This window comes from Hippichthys cyanospilos, chromosome 11, assembly GCF_059441005.1.
Source record: "Hippichthys cyanospilos isolate Australia breed blue-spotted pipefish chromosome 11, RoL_Hcya_1.0, whole genome shotgun sequence".
Classification (NCBI taxonomy): Eukaryota; Metazoa; Chordata; class Actinopteri; order Syngnathiformes; family Syngnathidae; genus Hippichthys; species Hippichthys cyanospilos.
Genome location: NC_142379.1, coordinates 8,248,557 through 8,269,655, shown reverse-complemented (window position 1 = coordinate 8,269,655; position 21,099 = coordinate 8,248,557). Strand labels below are relative to the sequence as shown.

Below are 21,099 nucleotides of genomic sequence, written 5' to 3'. Positions count from 1 at the left end.
TGGGTGTTTTTGTTGAAATGTGCCTGACGCAACTGACAATTTGCGTCTAAATGTTTGGTAATATGTCTAACAGGCAGATTCTGCGCATCGTGTTGTGGGCTTCATCATATTTCATTCATACGTATGACAACAGTGGGGATCGAAACCCTCAGCATCATTGTAGGATCAATTATTTAAATGCACTATGATTAATAACGTCATTATACCATATTTTTCATACTTTAAGGTGCACTTAAAAGGCTTTAACTTGATCAAAAATGGACAGTATGCCTTATAATTAAGAGAACCTACCTGATTCTTCATCAATGGCAAATCGTCCGAGTCCACTCCCATCGCGAATGGAGAACTGGATTTCTCCATCCCTGCCATTATCCTCGTCGTTGGCGCTGACTTGCAGAAGGGTAGTTCCAATACGTGCATTTTCTTTAATTAATCCTGACATGGCAAACTGGGAAAAGTATGGTGCATAGAGGTTTTCGTTAACATCAAGGACCTCTAACTCCACGAAGGTGACAGAGAGAAGAGATACTGGTTTTCCTTTGTCTTTGGCCCGAACAGTGAGGTTATAGAACTGTTGAGTCTCATAGTCCAGCTCCTTGGTCAGACGAATAGCTCCACTCACTTTGTCTATCTCAAACCATCCATTGTAGTCATTGGCTAAGGAGTAGCGGACCTGGCCGCCCAAACCGAGATCTAAGTCTTGGGTTTCTAACCAAGCCACCACTGTTCCGACAGGGAGATCTTCTAGGGCCCTGGCTTTGTACACGCTCGGAATGAAGAGCGGGGGACAGTCATTTACATCCTCCAGCACGACTTTTAATGAGGTTACAGAAAACCTCTGTCTCCCTTTATCTGCCTTGTCTCGTGCTTCAATCTTCAGATGAAAAAAAGAGCCAATCTCCCTGTCAAGCTGCCCGGCAACATATACGATGCCACTTGAGGAGTTGATGCCAAATTGGGTGGTGCTAGTCAAGAAGGAGTACAAGACTTCCCCATTGAGTCCATGATCTTTGTCAGTGGCCTCTACTTGAATGACATCCGTTCCTATGGCTGTGTTTTCAGGTATGACAATTCTATAACCACCTTCTTGCAAAAATTGAGGTGCATTGTCATTAGCGTCCATGATATAGACCGTAAGCAAACGCCAGGCGGCTTTCTGTGGCTGGCCAAGGTCGTAGATAGTTATGTTGAGGAGATAACTATCTCTTTTTTCTCTATCCATAGGAAGAAAGACGCGAATAAGACCTGTTTCCATGTCAATTGTAAAACAGCTATCGGTATTCCCATCTGAAATAGAGTAAACGAGTCGGCCATTGAAACCGGTGTCGCCATCGTAGGCATTTATCTGGAAAACGCTTGAGCCCACCTTTAGATCTTCCATCACAGAAATATCTGAAGGAAAAGAACTTTCAAACTGGGGCGTTTGCCGGTTGACAGAAAAAAGGTCAATAAACCCGTCCTCTACTTTGGGCTTGTTGCTTGATTTGGACTTTTTCAGTAATTTCTCTGCTAATTTTTGAGCCACCCTTGTTTCTTTGCAATTAAAACCTTTGTGTAGAGATTTTCCATTAACAAGTGAAATGTTAACAAACATAGGATCAGAAAAATTCTCACCATCCGTGGCAGTTATTTTGAGACTAAAAACACCATTCTTTGGATTGGCTGTTGTTAAGGGCCGCCTCAATGCAAGGACCCCTGAATCAGGATTTAGATCAAAGTACCCCCATTCGTTCCCTGAAATTATTTTATATTTTACGAGATCCAACTCGTCTATATCGATTGCAGACATTGTGGTAATCACTTCATCTATTGGGAAGTCTCTGGCGATCACGCCCTGACATGCAATTTTTTCAAACAAGGGCTGGTTATCATTGGTATTTTCGAGATAAACGGTAACATTTACTTCACTCTCTCGCCGGTAAGGTGAGCCCCAGTCAGACGCCCTGACTACAAACATAAAGCTTTCAGAAGATGATTCAAAGTCCAACTCCTTTGTCGTGCTGATGACACCAGAAAACTGATTAATTTCAAATGGCAATGTCACAAGACTGGAAATACTATAGGTGATGTATCCATTTTCTCCTTTATCCACATCCACCGCAGAAACCGTTAATACGGTGGTCCCAACTGGTGCACTCTCGTTGACAAAAGCCTTGTAGAGGGACTGAGTAAATGTCGGCGTGTTGTCATTGGCATCCTCAATGTAAATCTGCACTTTAACTTTGAGCTCACTATCAATTTCCAAAATCTCCAGGTTGAAGACAGTCTGGGTCAGCTGGGTAAACCAACGAGTGGTGGAGATGACGCCAGTGAGGGTATTTATTTCAAAAAACATGGAATCTGCAGAAGGTGTCAAGATATATTCCGCATCATCTGGCTCTGGTTTGATTTTCACAGCCTGTACGATTGTACCTGGCGGTGCTATTTCACTCAAATTAACATCATAAATGTCATGCTCAAATTTGACATCCACTGTTGGTTGTTTGTTAACGACCACGTGGACAACCTTGACTGCAGAGAACTTTGGTGGGTTTCCTCTGTCTTTAGCTTGCAATGTGAGGTTACAACCGTGTGGGTAAGTCTCCCAGTTAACTGTCTCAGAAGCTTTTATGGCAAATTCTACTTCATTAACCCTGTCAATGTAAAACTGGTTGGAGAGGTCCCCACCAACAATGATCACTGAGTCTATCTCGCCATTTACACCTTCATCCGAGTCTTCAACGGTGATTATGGCATACACCGAGTTTTTATCAAGCCAAGAGGGGTTGTGGGTAATCACATGTATGAGGGGCGCACGTTCATTTACACGTTCAACATGGACAAAGAGTTTGGCCGTGCTACTGACACCGTTATTTCCATAGAGCTTCATGCCTCGGTCTACCGCCAGTATTTCCAAGTCATACCGGCTTTGTTCTTCGACATTGAGCTTTCCACTGAGGGACACAACACCACTGGTTGGATGCACTGCGAAAAGCTCCTTTTTTTCTTTGAAAAAATAGTAAAACTCCCCATTGGAGCCAATGTCTGCATCGGTAGCTGTAACTTGTGCTATGCTAGTCCTGAGCGGGGTGCTTTCTGCTATGGTCACAGAATAAGTGGTGGGGGAAAACAGAGGGCGAAGATCATTCATGTCCAAGACTTGGATGCTGACTTTAGCCCAGGTCTCCAGGAGCGCCTCACCCTTAATCGAGGCTTTGACTGTCAAAACGTAGTTGTCCTGAATTTCTCTGTTCAAGATGGCGGCATTACCACCTTTAGTTCTTATACGCAAAAAGCAGAAGTCGCCAAGCAAATACTCCTCAGCTTTGAAAAACCCCTCATCATCGCCTGATGTGATTCTGTAGCGAATCTCCCAGGAGCGCTGTGCCAAGTGGATGCCCATTTTAATTTTACTGTTGGCATAGGTGCGAGCAGCTGAATTTTCATAGACTGTGGCATGGTACACGGGCTGAGTGAAACCAAAACGAGGTGTATTCTGAGGGGCCCCGTGGGTGTTCTGGCCGTAGCAGGGCGGTTTGAAGAGAAACAACAGCAGCAGCAAGTTGAGGCCGAGCAGAGGGGCACGCATGCCTGCCCACTGGCCCATATTCACATCCATCCCATCATCACTCCATCCTGTAACAGAAAAATACAGATGATCACAGTGAGAGAGATTTACAGCAACAAAAGGAACCACAATTTGACCCTTGAACTCTACTCTCATGGGCAACTAATTATCCAGAGGACCGCAAGACTGATTGGATGTGGGTAGAGGTAGACATTGTGTGCATGTTTTGCATGTTTCTTAGGAACCAAAACGAGGTCTGACATCATCAATTTGCGGTGGCAAAACAATGACCATCAACTGCAAGTTTCATAAAAACCAGAAGTGGTTTGAGAAGGAACAAAATAATTATATGGCTAGCGAGATAAGTGCGACGCCACCAAAACAAACACTGAAGAAAATAACTGGTGAGGACTAAATGATGGGCTACTTCATCGTGACCCTATCATAATCATTTTCCTGAAATACGCGGAAACTGCAGACTCAAAACCATGTAATAGCTCCAGAGGCAATGGGATATGATTTTGAACCAAGAGTCAAGTTAATGTGTTCAGAGTGTGTTCTTTTTTTAAAGAAAAAAAAAAGGCAACCACAAATATGTGCAACGCTAGTCTTCGGAAGACAAGCCTGATCCGGTAAATGTCATGTTGTGGTCAAAGGAGAGCCACACTGGTCTGCAACTTGATGATTTGGCACTTTCCCCCGCAAGGGATACAGATCACGGGTGGGACAAGAACGCATACTTATAATAACATACTGCCAAGTACAAATATAAAATTCTCAGCTACATATAGTGTATATATTGCTTTTACAAAAGCAACATTTTATTGTCTTGCACAAGAGTCTTGACCTGAGTCAGAATGTTTGGCTTTGTCTGCCTGGCCAAAAACCACCTCTGCGAAAACAATGCAAGCTGACTCCGAAGCCAACATTTAAATATAAGTCAAATCATTCAGGGAAGTCAGTCTCGAGTCCACACCAGTGAAAGGAAGACGAAAACCCCTGCAATTTTCATCTGACCCTAAACTGTCATCAGAATATCAACTTTAGTCAGTGAAGAGGTTGAGTGGAGGTGGGGTTTGAGAATGGGAAGAGAGGCGTTTTGAGGACCTTTTTGTGAGTAGACTTTGAAGCAAGCTCACTTTTACTAGGTCAGTCCATCTTCAGAAAAAAAAAATAAAGAGCGAGGCAGCCCTTTGATGCCTCAACCCATCCCAAACATAAAAAATAGCTGCTTTGGCTTGCTAATTGTGATAAAACTTTAGCAACAAGGATGACAAGGTAGACAATGCAATTCACAGTTACTGTACCATACAACCTTGCCACATTATTTTTAGGAAGATAGTGAAGACCCAATTGCACTTGTTGCTGCCTCAGCAGTTTGTAAATGAGCTGTTAAAGTTGCTTCCATCGCAGTCTATCCCGCAAGCATTTATCATTTGAAAAAAGGTGACAATGGAAAACATAAAAGAAATAAAAAGAAGGTAATAGATGAAGTAAGTGATACGCATGCTGCACATTGCGAAAATGGTATACTTCATAAATGGCCGACTTTAACCTGGGTCACTTGAAACAAGTTGCCAAATCCATATTTTCACACACCATCGAATGTTATCTCGGTAACCGTGTGCATACCCAACAAATTACATCTGACTGACATGAAGTGGAAGGCTGTCATTATTTTTGACCAAAAGCAATTCAGAGAACATCCATTTTCTTGTAGCGCCTCTTTCAAATTTTACATGTGGCCATATGGCGTTTGCTCATGAGAGAAGCAACAGCCTGCATTGCCACTGCTGTTTGTTTAATCTTAGATGAGCTTGAGTTTTGCCTGCTGTTTATTTTCAGTTGTTATGAAACTGTACATCCCCAAAGTTAGCTGTATTTTGAATAACCATGAACACACACAGGCAAAGTATTCCCTCGGGTTTAACACCACACAACCACAGTTGTGGCCATTGAGATTCATTCCCGTCCGCCACATACTTTATACAAGGACTTTTGCCCACGGGCTTGCTTGAGGCCTGCATACAGTAGCTTCATGGCAAACTCATGTACTCCACACGCTCCTCTGTTCTAAATGTTTCCTTTCATATATATATATATACATATATGAATATATGTATATATATATATATATATATATATATATATATATATATATATATATATATATATATATATATATATATATATATGTATATATATATATATATATATATATATATATATATATATACATGCAGTGACCCCGCGTTACTTCGCACCTTGCCTAGAGTGCTCTCAGTGCATCGAGAAAAAAAAGAAAAGCTATATTGCAGAGAGATGCACTGTGACGGTTTCCTGCATTCCAGACAGACAAGGTAACTATGAATGTAGTTGCCACAGATATCGAACTACCGCAGTACACACATTTAGTAAAATCTTAAATTTATTTAAGCTTATACAGCAACTGAACAGAAGTTACTCCTTTCCATCCTTTGAGTCTCGTGGCAGCTGCGGTCATATTAGCGACGCCCGAAGTTGAATTAAAGTCAAAGCTGTAGATAAGGAAACATGATAACAATGAGAGTTTATACTTGAAATACCATTTTATAATAAAAGAAATCTAGGTAAGAGATTTCCAATGGTCCAGTGAAGGTCCTTGCCCCTCTTCCTTGACTCTATACAACAGGTTGTGTGTTTTACGATTGAGACCGGCACCGCTTCCTTGGTCTACCTAATAGCGAGAGTTGGGGCGGGAGTAGATTACAACTCCTCCCCTCATTGGTCGATGGTCGCACTGGGAGCCAGTCAGGTGGCTTATGGAAGTGCCAAGCTCCCTCTTGAGTTCAGACACATTAAGTTAGGATGGATGTACCTCTTAAGTATATATTTCTATACCAAGACCCCCACTAGTCAGAGCCCACCACTTCATTCTTTGTAGTAGCACGCACACACACATACACACACACAAGCACGCCACATGGACGGTGACAGAAAAACATCGTCTGCACTCAGAAACCCCACTCACTGTTAGCGCTAAACACCCTCTCATTAGTGTTTCATCACAGGCTAATTAGTTTTGGATCATGTGTGGAAACCAGTCGCCTCCAGATCCTGGACAAGTTACTGTCTCTTCTGCTGGCTCAGACTTCTTGCTCACATAGAATGAGTTATCAGAAAGACATGCATTCACTGACACGGATTTTATTTTTTTGTGTCTTTGTTTACTAGTTGACACGTTGACAAAGTGCGTGAAGGACTTCGTAATGAGACAGGCTAAAAATGTTTTTCCGAAAGCTGTTTTTTTTTTAATATATAACCTTTTGTACCTTTATCCACAGATACATGAGAATTGAATATTATCCAAATAGTAGTAGTTTTTGATGCTAATCAACTGAGTATAAATTTACATCAGACTTTTTACCAGATCGACAGTGATTCTAGATTCTAGGGGGGTGTAGAAGTCACCAATTACACGATTAGTTCATGGTATAATTGATAGGATAATAAATTTTAAAAAGTATTTGACAGTCCTTTTATAGGGATATTACAGAAAAGTCCCTTCCACTTTTTTTTAACTCCATAAAGATGATGTCCATGGATCACCTCAACCATCCCTACAAAATCACTACAAAAAAGGAAACACGCTTGAATAAAAAAAAATCGAATTCGACAGTTAGACCATCTCACTGCCAAATCTTTCTTTGCAGAATAAAACGCTTGTTTTGTATGCCTTCTGAGATAATCAAAGCCCAATCTTGCTGGAAAGAGTGCAAGAAAGCAGACTGGTGGTGGAATAAAGCGCATGAAAGCAAGAGGAGAAAACAAACAAAACCAAGACATTGGAATGTGTATTATCTCCTCCATACAGAGAACTGCGCCCACAAGACTGCCCGAAAGCATGACTGTCATCTCTGTTTAACACATCAATCAGTAGAATGACATCCATTGAGCCAAGAAAAAACTCAATTACTCAAAACGCGTGATTCCCCCCGCCCCCCATCCATTTCAAAGGATGTAGCATGGCAAATTCCCAGATGACTCATAGAAAGACCAATTAAAAACATTTTCTTTTAACCCAAAACTGATTTGGCTTAAGCCAGCGCTTGCATAAATGTTTGTTTATGCTTCTGTGAGAGCGAGAGAGAGGAAGAAAGAAGTGCACACAAAAAAGAAATCAGAAAATAGGTCAGGCACCAAACAAGTTCATTTTCACTGCATTATCAAAACCCATCTCTGAGACGCACTATTGAAATCGGTATCTCACCTGTTCAACTCACAATCTTTTAACTCTTGCTGGCTTTAATTCTACTTTCAATTGAACCAGGGGTCCATGCCAAATCATAGCGTTCCCGTTTCAGCAACAAAATCATTACGGTTCAATGTACCGTGGGCAAGAAACCAACACAATACTTGAAAGCTGAGCAGATGAGGAAAATCCTTCGGCGTAAACAAATAAACTCAACAAGCTGTATTACCAGTGTTGAAATAGCACCTTTTCTATTTCTTTTCTCTCGGCCAAAGGCTATTGCAGGCGAAAACAAGATCAAGTTCAGTTTGTGGGAGAGCTGCTTCAAGCTTGGCTAGGCACTACATTGAACACAATCAGTGCTAATTGTAGGAAGTCAGTGAAGGATCAAGTCTCTCGCCACTCAGCCAGGAGTGTTTAATCTCCTTGCAAGTGAGGGAGGTAAAACGGAGAGGGTTGAAAGAAAGAGAAGAAACTTTCAAATGAAGAAAACAATACATGAAGGCGTTTTATAATCGTCTTAGAACTTCATATAGCACACAATTTCAATCTTGCAGGTAACATCTTAAAAAGTGTCCCAGCACCAAAGCCCTGAGAATGAAAACAAAATAAAAATGTATTGAAATGGAAACCTCGGTTGATGTCATCAGAGTATTAATGGAGTGTGGCTCAACAATATTATACATGCCATATTTACCTATTGTGCATGGCTTTTATTCAATGTGATTTGATAGAAAAGTCTTTTGCGTGTGACTGATAGTGTGAAGCATGCACAGACAAATGGCTTTTACCTAATGTAAAATAGCCCAGGAGAAACGGCAGAAAAAACAACGGCTTGTTTATAATAAATGGGGGCGTGGGGTGCAACTCCCACACACATACACAAATATCCATTAGGCAGCAGGCTGTGAATGCCAGTGCCAGTGTTTATGTCCTTGGTGTATATGTAATCTGTCTCAGAGTAATAGATGAGCAATTAACAGAGCAGCAAAGTCAGTCACTCTGCTCAACTACCCTCATATTGTGCATAGATGCGGCACACTGTACTGAGTTAAGGCGTTTGGAAATGGAGTAGCGCAAAACTGGAAGAACTTAGCTTGGGGACTGTTGGGAGGTCAAAATGTTCACATTAGGACAGACTGCAACAGATGTGCCAGTCACCTTCTTAAGTATCAGTGCTCCAGTGGAAAAAAGTCTCTTTCCAAAATAAAGCAGACAATGTTTCTGCTCTGTTAAAAAAAAAATACATCTTCTAGCAAAACCAAAGTACAGCACAACAAAAAAGTGTATGCAGCCAATAATGGTCAAAGTAAAGCTTGACCTCACTAATCACATGAGGTGAACGGAACTGACAAACACACCCAGTGTGAGTGTGCGTGTTTTGCACGAGTGTACTTTTTAATTCCCTTGTACATAAGATGAATAATTGAGTGAGACTCATTGATATTCTGCTCTCAATCACTGATGGTCTGGCGCAGTATAGAGGTAACATGACTGACATAAATTATTTATGTAATTTCATTTTGTCTCACAGCCATATTCTAAAGGTCAAAGGATGATCCATTCATTTTTATTACCATAAGCTGTGGTCAACTCCGTGAGTACTGTCAATAGAAAATGGATGACAGTATTCGGCACAGCCCTGACCAACACATGTAAACAGACATCATCTCAGCCTCATGCACAAACGCATCAGCATTATCTCCTTCAAAAGTCTTTTAAATTCTTAAAACTCCTCCTGGTGGGGCATGCCTGGAACACAGGTAGCATAAGAAAAATTCCCCATCAAGTAGCAGTCTTTATTCAGCATTAATATGCTATTCACCTATGCACATGCTTCATTTACAACAAAGTTAACGTTTCCCCACAGCTATGGCCTCTCCATTGGGTGCAAATGTGAAAATTGTGCCAACTGCCATTGTAATTTTACAAAAAAATTCACTCTAGCATTGGTGAAGGTTCACTATGCAGTGCCCCTTTTAATGACTATCAAAAACGCCTGCTGGTTGTGCAGCCGTGTGCTCCCAAAACCAATTTCCGACCATTTCTGGTGAAGAATTCCAGCTTTCCAAAGATCAAACACACGATTCTCCCAACCAAGACGCCATTTTCACCATTTTGACGTTTTCTACAGCAAAACCCTGTAACTAATGAATCAAAAGTTGTTGTTTACTTAACTAGGTGCAAAATCTTTTCTCCCCAACTCCGGTTCTTAAACTAAATAAAAAAAAGGTATTGCTGCTCGAATGATGTGGATGTGAGTTTGGTCTCACTGTGACATTACATAGAGAGACTGGAGTACGGAAGTTTCTTATTATCTGCTTGGGCGGGGCCGGTGCCAAGTGAAAAAAAAAATTCTTAGAAATAGATCAAGGAAGGAAAACAAAACTGTGGCGGTACTTACGGTGAAATATTTAAAAAGATTAGCTAATGGTTCATGTTTCACTTCTCATCATTCTTGCTATGCAGTACCACTCACAATTTCCTCATTGTGATATACATTATTTCAATGACACGCCCAGTTTTGTTTTCACACCATATACGCACATTAAAACTTGTTTTGAGTATTTCTCCAATACCACGAGTTCATTATTTTCATTGAAGGAGATGAGGAGGAGACTTGTTTAAAATGATTGAAAAGATCACATTTTCATTTGGAATTAATAATATTGCATCACTTTTATATAGTAATTATAGTCGTTACATCTATAGTTATAACTTCAGATCCAACACAGTGGAGCAAATAAATACGAAGTAATTAAGCTTGAATAAACTTTCACACTTATTTAAAATCCACATAACCCGAATTAAAATATTTGCTTTGCAAAATATGAATGGATTCATCCGGAAAATCTCAATTCCACTCGTCCCCTGAGTGGGACATCTTGTATTATGTCATACATAACACTGAATTAAATGGCTATAAATATTCTTTAGGTACATGGAGAGCAACAAATGAAGAGATCAAATCAGCCTTTTATTTTACCTTTGGTCCAGCAAAGCAGCTGTAAAGCTCTGCTCAGCCATTTCACATATGTTTTTGTGATAGTTGGCCGTGATACCAGTTACTATATGGTTGCGTCCAGTCATTTTTGTGCATTTATTATCTTTGTCATATTATGTCCTGCATTTACTGTTGTGACTGGTTTATTTCCTTAATGTATCAGTTATGCCATAGAGGACTGATATCTGATTGTTTATAATCTATGTTCACAGATAAACATTGTCAGAATGTCAAGTTGAGCTGTTTTTCTAGTTTCCAGTTTACGGGTTTGATTCAAGTATCATTTTTACGAGATGTGTTTCCGAGTCAAGTTCTCCAGCATGTTGGATTGCATTTTTGTGTATGAAGACTTTCTCATTTTTCATGTTTCATGTTCTGTCTGCTTCTGGGTCCAAACTCTCCTGCTCACATGACATATGTAGTAGAATAAAGTTCCTGAAGAGAATGAGCTAAAACAAAAAACTAATCCGTTTTGTATTGTCCATCATAAGACCAATATTAAGTTATTGCTCTGAATTGAGTACTCAGTGAAACAGGAAAAGGGAAAATCAGTTTAAAGAGTGTGAAATGAAACCTTTGTTTATGTTCAGAGTAAGTACCCAGACTCCATTATTTCACTTTTGTACCTCTTCCATCCCTCTGCTTTAGATAAATGCAGCACAGGTAAGTGATTTTCCAGAGATCCTTTCTGCTTACGACCGCCTCCTAGACCGAAGCATTTGTTCTATAAGCCTCCGCAAAATTGGGCGTTCTCCTGTTCCACAGCAGCTGGATGGGGGAGGAATACCGTGTGACACCGCATCATTCAGTGCTTCCATTTTGCCCTTGTAGCAGCACTATTTGATTAACAATGAATGTGTGTGTGCAACCCTCACAGCCATAAATTGCAAAGTCACCGGCAAGGACGGAGGACCACAAGAGATTTAATTGTCCCATTGCTATTAAATATGATATTTTTAGGTACTCAAGGATTTAATAACACAGTTACTTAAGTGACTCAAGAATCTACCTTGGGTGCCTCACTCCTATTGGATTGCAAAAAACCCCCACACTTTTTTAGAGAATTTAATACCATGCTTGCATAGACAAGAGCTTTTACGAAACGCTGCAAAATTACCCATCAACACATTTTTTTCATGAATGTATGAGAGAATTACAGATAATTGCCATTTGCAGAATTCCCAAATTCACCCAAGTGAACAACTAGGTCACTAAGTCACCCTCGTGTTTGATGTTCTCTTGCATTACCAACATTGCGGTCGGCTGTTGCTGCTTAGTGGTTCTGTTCTAACCACTAAACCCTAAATAGCTTGATGCCTGCTTATATTAAATAATCACTATGAGTAAAACACACAATTGTATGTTTAATAAGAATGGCTGTCAGGCTCCAGTATACTGTGAGCCATTAGTTGTGTTTTTAGATTACAAAAACAGAAGCATGCAACATCAGTGCAATGCGGTTCATTATTTTCCCTTTCGATATATGGTATCTATAAAGGTAACCCTAAAACATATGTATACTCTGTTAATATTTTTTTCTGTTTATCATTTTTCGGGGTCGCAAGAACTTAAGAGTGGGATTCATTATGTACTCCAACAAAGTGAAAGTTAGTCTCTTTAACAATATTTGTGAGAGAAAAAAAAAGAAAAAAGACCAAGGTGGTACATTAATCACTTTATAAAGTCCTGGTTATAACTGTAGTCATGACTTTGAATAGGTGATAAAACAGAAAATGTGAATACCTATAGCTTTAATACTTAGTACACAATAGTGTAAAACTGTACATATACTGTATATTATCATAATGCCTTTTTAAGTAATGGCTGCAATAGGACATGTTCCAGCTTACAAAAAAACATAATGAGTGTAGGAGCAACAGAAAGTGTAAAAAGAGAGTAAAAATAAACACCTAAAATATTGTAATGTAAATAATGTATCCAACTTTGCACAACTTAAACGTGGCTGTGTTTAGAATTTCAGAGCGGTTGGACACTTCTGAAGACTTTAAGAATATCCCTCGAGTTGATTATCGATCCATTGTCAATTCTCAGTTATTTCTACCTCAGTGCGTTTGCTACATGTATGAGTTTTTTATATGTTTTTTTTTTTTTTAATCTGTTTTAGCAAGACAATGACAATACTGATAATAATGATCATTTTTGTTACGACAATTATGGCTTGACTTTTTCAAAACATTTCATTTATACTGTCGACAAAGGATTAAAAAGAAAAAAAATATTTGAAGTGAATCTTTGATTCACACCTAAAACCCCCTTTGACAAAGCCAAATGAGCAAAAATATCCATCTCCTGCTTTTGCTTCGAAAGGAGATGCCTGAACACCAAGGACAAGTGGTGATATCTCCCTAACTGAAGTAAGATGAGTGGTGATTTCAAACACTATCAAAAAGACTGATATAAAGATGCACATCCACAAAGTAGGAAAGCAGCTTTGACCTTGAAGCCGCCTGAGGAAATGCTATCTGCGCTAATGGTCATCTGGCAGCCGGATAAGCAGCATTCCAAACTCACTCAGGCAATTTTGCGATCCATGTGTGTATTGAGGAGGAATCTGGCCCGTGCTCATCCATATTATTAATTCATAAAATATGGTCAGATATTCCATAAGTGTGCATGTTCTCACTTCCTATGCTTCCCTTGTTTCTGAAAGCATTCATTTTTCACTACAGACGCGTGGCTATACGGCTATGATGCGAGGAGATACCCATTATCGCTCCCCTACACACGCCGGCACGCACGCACACGCACCCCCGCACACACTTCAGTACGGATGCATTGCGAAAAGGCAGAAATAATTGCATAAGTCTTACTGAGCACCCCATTTCCTTCAGTGGAAGGCAGGGAGAGGAAACGCATGAGTAGGCCGGTGTGTAAAGGGTTGCATGCATTTCTGCAGAAATGCTTCAGAGTTCAAACACTTGTGTGTGTTGCCCTACTCCACCCCACGAGAGAACACTAAATCCAATCAACACCCCCACCGGCGTACGTGTGCTCATTGCAAAGGCAGCAGGGACTATGTGTGCGTGTCCGTCCGAGCAAACCTTTGGACACACTACGCATGATAACCGCAGCCTTGCCGAGACCACCCCTCGGTTCTGCTTCTGTTTCTAGGGGACCCGTGTAAGAGCAAAGATCAATTTAAGGCTTATGTGTCTGAGGGTGTTGCGGGTTCTGCTCTAGTTTAAGCCCCGGCTATGTAACGCTATCCCTGTCTTGTCCCTTCAAATGTCCCCAGAGTTTTAGACAAGAAAAATGGGAGAATGGGGTGGTGAAATGTGAGAAGAAAGGAGAAGGAGACATGGACAAGGAACATCGATCTGCATTGAAATCTAATCCCATCCTTGGGAATATGGTATTCACATCATTCGGGGTGTGTAAAACAGTTGCACTGCCTTCCAAAAGATTCAAGAAATAAGTCCCTTTATTGTTGCCCTAGACTGAAAACATTGAGGTTTGCAATCACAGAAGTTGTCTTTTTGAAGACCGAGCACATTTTATAAAAGAAAAAAAAACATGTTTTGTTGTGAAAGTATGGCCTCTACGTGGTTTATTCAGAACAACAAAAAGTGCAGAATGTCAATGTGCAGTTTCAGATTTAGAATTTGCCTGGACAAAGAGCTGTCTCAGCATGGGGAAAATCAACAACTAACAGGCAATGTGTAGGACAATCATTTGGTATTTCTCAAAGAAGTCGTTGGTTTACTCACAAACATCAAACGTTCCCTCAGTTCTGACTAGTTTGCTGGGTTCTGCCTCTGAAAAATAAGCCCGCAGCATGGAGCCGCCACTGTTGTGAATCATTGTAGGGATGGTATTGGTCAGGTGATGAATATTTTTTTCCAAACATGACATTTGGCAATTTCTCAGAAAAAAATGTTGTTTTATTAGACCAGAGGCCAATATTTTTGTATTCTGTTCTTCTGAAAGGGACAAGGATAGAGGCAAGGTACATATTCCCCACACTCGCTAGATTCACGAGTGGCCAATTTGTTAAAATTGCACTGTGGGAACCTGACTATCACGTCGAGATGTCAGTGGAGAAAAAAAAATCCATGTGCAAATTGCATACATTAATCACATAGTCCACGCGCTCAGTAACAATTATGATAGGTCAAGCCATTGTTTGTCAAGCCACTGATGCCTTGTTCACTCGAGACATGCTAGCAGGTGGTAGAGAGAAGTGGTTGAAAACGCAAAATTTTGCGGTTCATGGACCTAATGTCATCACTGCTGTATGTATTACAATAAAATTGCATGCAGAAAATATAGTGCTGACTCCTTGCATACAGACATATAATATTATACCAATTTGCATTCTTAGTAAAAAAAAATACCAATCTAAACTGGTTGTTTCAACAAAAAGATCCTTTGGACACATAAATATGAACTAAAATGGTCAAATTTAGCCTTTTTTTTGGTCACTTGGTCCAATCTGTTTTGGACACATAAATATGAACTAAAATGGTCAAATTTAGCCTTTTTTTTGGTCACTTTGTCCAATCTGTTTTTAGAGTACTGGAGTATTTTGACAAAGGCATGTCAATTCAGAATGGTTCATTTTATTTTGGAGGAAAGAAGTTGATCTAAAAAAAAAAAATCACTTTGAAAAGAAAACATTTTAATTATCCAATTCCATATAGTATATCATGGGCATTTAAGTTCAATGCTGTAATAAAACCTTGCGGAGAAATAGCGTTAGGGATCGAGCGTGTTGACGTTTCTGGATTTAGTGGAAATAAGTTATCGATTTAATATATGAGCCAGTGATTCCTTGGCTCACCTACTAAACACAGAAGTCAGAAAGTCAGACTCCCAACTGATACTCTTGTGGTCCTTTATAACAGCCTGGATTCAGCCATATCTTTTAAAAGCTTCTTTCAAATGGGTGAGCTATGACAGCAAATTTCTTCAATAAAAACAGCAAAGGCAATTACTGACTGGTATTCCAGCCGGCGGTGTCAACCATGTTATGGCCTTTGGTGTCAAAATATCAAACAACTCCTTCTCAGCCCATGAAGGATACAATAAAAAAGAGCGTTTCCCAAATCAAAATACTTTTTTAACTTAGAATATTTTAAAAATATAATGTTTGTGTCACTCAATTCTAGTTACACCAAGAATCAAATCGTATAAGTACACACATCCACGGTGGAGTGCTTGTGTTAAATAAGGTGTTTGTCCAAAGTAGATGCAATTGAAACAGCTAAAGGATTGTCTCAGTGGACCATGTGCTACCACTTCATGTCTTTTGCACACGGAACAAACAAATACACACGCACAATGAGGGCAAAAAGTCAAAAGTTCAGCTAATTAGGAATGTATTTGTCTAACCAAAGTTAGAATATAACAACTAACTTTAAATCATGGCAGATGCACGTAGGCTAGGTTGTAATATCCATGCTTGACTGTTGACTTCCAAATTACAATTAATGTTGAATCTAATCAGTGACAGCTGTTAAACAACTCAGAACTTACTCGTGAAAAATGGCCTAACGGCGAGCACTGACAGAAAATTCAAACAGCTCCATGGAATGAGAGCAGATCTAACAAATGACTGGAAAGTCAAACAAACCGTTAGTCAGATGAATGAGCAGATGAATAATGCACAAACCACCCACAATGCACAGACCGCACAAATATTTTTTCAGCAGATTTGGATGGAGAGGTGCAAACCAATGAAATGTATACAATCAGAGAAATTGACCTCACACTCCACAGGGGTGCCTTGCTTAAGGACGCCTCGATAGTAGCCAGGAACGAGACTGGCATCGATCCAACAACTAGTTGGCATGTTGTCCACTCATTTGGTTTGAACTGGACTGCAGCTTTCTACAACAACTAAGAAAATTATTTAATAGTCAGAGGTGATCCAGAAGAGGCCCTGTCCCCCTACACTAAAGTCCTGAGGCGGGCAATACCTGAAAGCTTACAAGACCCAGTAATCACATGTGGTCTCCAATCCAAGAACTAACCAGGCCTGCCACTGCTTGGCTTCTGAAATTGGGGCGCGGTCAAGATTATGTTCATTTTTTAGGGCTAATTTCTCTCCCATTTATCATGATGTCATGTGGCCACCCAACTACCTCGGCGGCCCAATACAGAACTATCTCATTGGTTGAGCAGACTTGCCGTTCTCAGGATTCACACTTACCCTTAAAGGGCCAATGTGTAAGATTTAGACCATTTTTCATTAAAAAGGAGGAAATCAAATGACTATAAATGTCCAAAAATTTCAAAAATTATATTTCATAGGAGGTGGCACTCCTCCGGAGGCTGCCATATAGCTACGGACAATGGTAAATGCTGTTCATAATGAAAAACTGTCTAAATCTTACAAATTGTCCCTTTAAGATTCAACAACATAGGCTACAAATTAAACAAAAATACTTAGACACATTTATGAAAATTCACTCTGTCAAGTACAACTGGACGCTGCTTTATAATCCGCCAACTTTGTTTTCTTGCCGCCCACACTAGTACCCCAAATAAAAAGTGTCCGCAGTGGGTAACAGCCATTATATGCTGATATGTTAATAACGGAGTGGAGGGAGAAGGCATAAACTGAATGAGGGTCCTGAGACATTAAAGTCATACTGAAACTGGTTAAACGAGGCCCTTGGCACAGTGTTAGTTTGTTACTTTTAATTCATTCTTTTTTCTGTATTTTTCCATTACACATTGTTTTCTAACGACACACAAGAACAATATTACTGGGTTGTCATTTAATCATTCCTTCAACGTTTCAATACTACGCGGATGCAAGAAAGATGCAATTTACCTTCTTCATCATCATCTTAAACACCGGGATTGATGCAAACCACATTGGTGTTCCTAGTATCTGAAAAAAAGGAGAATTTGAAAAAGGAATTAGGGTTGAATATATGTCAGTTAGCAAAACAAATATATTGCAGTTAGATGATTTGTGTAGTTAAGGGTGAATGACAAAAACATTTTGCTGGCGGTATGCTATAAAGCAATTTATAATAAAGCATCCAGCTAATTGTAAAGTAGTGTTGTATCATTTTTCCCTGTTAAAAGAAAAAACTCAGAGTTGACAACCACTGTGCCTGAAGCTGGAAAAAATCGAAGCTTTATAAAAAGATCAAAAATCGAAAATAGCTAAGGTCATTTTATTGATTTATTTACTTGCTATTCCTTCCATTGGAAGGTGTTATTTGCTTTTCAGATAAGTATTAAAAATCAATCCTACAATTACCATATATCTATAAACCCATGCAATCCAAAATGACCTTGCACTGTCTGCATCATATCACATGGGGGGTAGATGAGTCTTTTTTATTGGAAGTGTCTCACATACCTTAAATAGATTATGCATAGATAAAAGCTTGGCACAAAAAGACTGCAAGGCCTAGGGATATTCAGGACATGGTAACTCATTTGCCTCTAAGACTATTACATTACAAATCAAGTCAAATGACATTTAAATGAATTCTTAAGTAGAGAATGTAATTCCTTAAGAAATTAATTTTGAGGACTGAAAGGATGGATGAATAAGGTTGAATGATAATTAATGATGTTGGCAGATATGGAATGAGCTAGAATGGTTTTAATCTGTTGAGAAATGTACAAATGACATGAGGAAGACCCTCCAAAAAGTGTTTTTTTTTTTTCATTTGTATGTTGTATATTTAAATAGAAAAAAAAATAATGATTTAGGTAAATGTGAACATTTGGTTTAAAGGTGGAACAGTTAAAAAATTAGATTATGGAAATAAAAAACCCTTGAAAATTAAATATTTACATTTAAGAGGGTGTTTTCATGGTTAAACTTATGAATTTAAGGTGAGTAAGAATTTTGGGCATGTTGGATTGGTGAAAAGTTGAATTGAATGTGTAAATGACTCAATATTCAAAAAGGAACCAAATCTGTTGAGTATGTCCCCAGGTAATAATATTGTGGGAAAATATTTTTTTTTTAAAAATGAGGAACTGTGTACAATACATGATTTATTTTGAGGGCTGAAAATTTCAAAAAATTCCACTGAAATATGTGAAATTTTTGGTAAATGTGAATTTTTTTAATGTTGAAAAGCATCCCCAAAGAGAATCGAATGAGCTGATTGTTTTGAATTTCTGAGGGGAATGAAATTCATCTGTCTTGATGAAGCTCTCCTCAAATTTAAAATTTGTGGAACAGGAAAAAATGGTAGCCTGCATAAAATGAGTTTTCTGAATACACTTAAATTTGAATGAAGTGATTAAAAAACCTGAAGGAAAAAAGTGGTCGCTATGGAAAGAAGAATAGTAAAGCAAAAGCAGCGCTCAGTTTTTTTTCCTCTCATCGTAGCTCTACATTTCTCCAGGAAACACACTCAGACAATAAACTCCAGCGTGGGAACAGACGGATGGCATGAATATGGATGTGAGTGTTCAGATTAGTATGCAAGCGCTCCAGAGACCCAATGACTCCTGTCAAGCTACTGCTCAAGCATAAATCGGAAAAATAACCCTGTAGACCTGATTATATAAAATTATAACATCCATTCTCCCAACAGATCACTGTGCATAACTGATGGAAACCCCTCTCACCGCAGGAATTGGAAGATCACCCAGTTCTTCTTGTTTTTGATTGTCACTCACTTTGGCACCGAAACAAGCATTTATAAGCATTTGAAAGTGTCTAGGATTTAAAAAGAGACTCCACATGAGATATGGTTTTATTACGCTGTATTTTTCGATTCAATTTTATAGATATTTATTGACCACGAGCATTCCAACTTCAATATGTCCGAAAATTTCACGTCTCACAAGCTTTCCATTTCTAACTTTTAATTTTCCTGCAATTGTACATTTTTTCACCCCGAAATCCCCATTCATTTCCAAAGGGGAATTCAAAATGTTGTTCCATTCCAAATAACTGTTCAATTCAGTCACAGTTTAGTGAACCAATGTTCAACATTCTCATAATTCCTGGGATTCTATTATATTCCATGCATTTCACATAATTTCATATGATTTCTTTTTTCATTCATCTTTCATCATTCACACACAACTTCTGCAGAAATGTATTCATCTAGTTATGAATAGAATTTGACATATCTTAACATCTAAACCCTTTACTGGGCACAGCAGCTGCTTTCGATCGATAGTCCAAACAGGCAAAACAAGACGAAAGCGACCATAACAACCATTGCTTAAATCCTAATGCCCCCCTAAATTTGTCAAAAATCCTGAAAATTCTTGCATGTTTAGGACTTCAAAATAGAAAAATATGTGCCTAATGAAGCCAAAATTTAGACTATTGGCTGAAAGTGTCTGCTTTGCCCATGAAAGGGTTCAATGTTTGCCCTTCCTGGCAGCTGATATAGATTAATTATTAAATGATATGCCTCATGTCATTTAGTTACAAACATCACTACATTTTCGTGCAGTGAAATCGTCCAGCTCACATTGTTTATGATCATAAATACACACTTTATAGTAAACCTATAAACACAAAGTAAGCAAATGTAATCTGAGGCTGGAACATATTATATATGTTCCAAATTCAATATGACAAAAAAATCTTAGCTTGATGAACTTTTTGGTTCACTGTATCTCAAAAAGAGTTAACATCATCTAAATAATGTCAACTGGGTTCCCGCCATATTTTAAACAAAGCAGAAACACATTTAAGCTTGCCGTGCACAGTTGCATCACTTCATTGCAATTCACAAATCTCTGCAGTTCGGTAGAAACATCTGCATTCTTCGGTTAAAAAATTCTTACACATTGTTGAATGTCTGAAACAATCAGGGAAAACGCAAAGCAATACAATATGACACAGGGTTAAGTGGCTATGCTTGGGAGCAGGGGCGTCGGAAGGTGGAATAAAATGATGATGACATGACTGAAAGGGGCCTTCAAAAAATCATTTCAATTTGCAGCACTGAGGTTCCTGGAGCCCAGAGAAGTTGATTCACAGGGAACCGAATCCCAGGTATCTCACCTTCTTGTTAGGGTTAAGAGACTTTCTGGAAATATAGTTGGAGATTGCACCAAACCTGTATGTACTATTGAGAAACCAAATATGAAGAAAAATGATCGTATTTGTGATTGTCACAAGATAATAAACTGAAATTGTGCAATTGACTGTCAGTACGCAGTAGGCTGACTGTATCCCCTGTCTGTCCACACAACCGAAATTCCAGATTTTTTTTTATCTTTCATATTCCCACTCCTCAGCCATGGGTGTTTTCCAAGCACAACACAATTAGCCGGGATCAATTTTTAGCCTTAAAATAACCAGTCCATGCTGGCGTTGATTGGAAAAGGACAAGCAAGATAAAAATCAAC

At 39.1% G+C, this 21,099-nt stretch overlaps 1 protein-coding gene across 1 annotated transcript in view; it reads right to left on the bottom strand.

Moving 5' to 3' along the window:
• Positions 1–21,099, bottom strand: part of fat3a (FAT atypical cadherin 3a) — a 129,191-nt gene that overhangs the window by 74,408 nt on the left and 33,684 nt on the right. The window contains exons 2-3 of the mRNA XM_088427661.1: positions 17,582–17,641; positions 292–3,615 (exon numbers count right to left, since the gene is read on the bottom strand). Coding sequence (XP_088283787.1) covers positions 292–3,598 — 3,307 coding nt within the window. The 5' untranslated portion in view covers positions 3,599–3,615; positions 17,582–17,641. The remainder of the gene's footprint in view (positions 1–291; positions 3,616–17,581; positions 17,642–21,099) is intronic.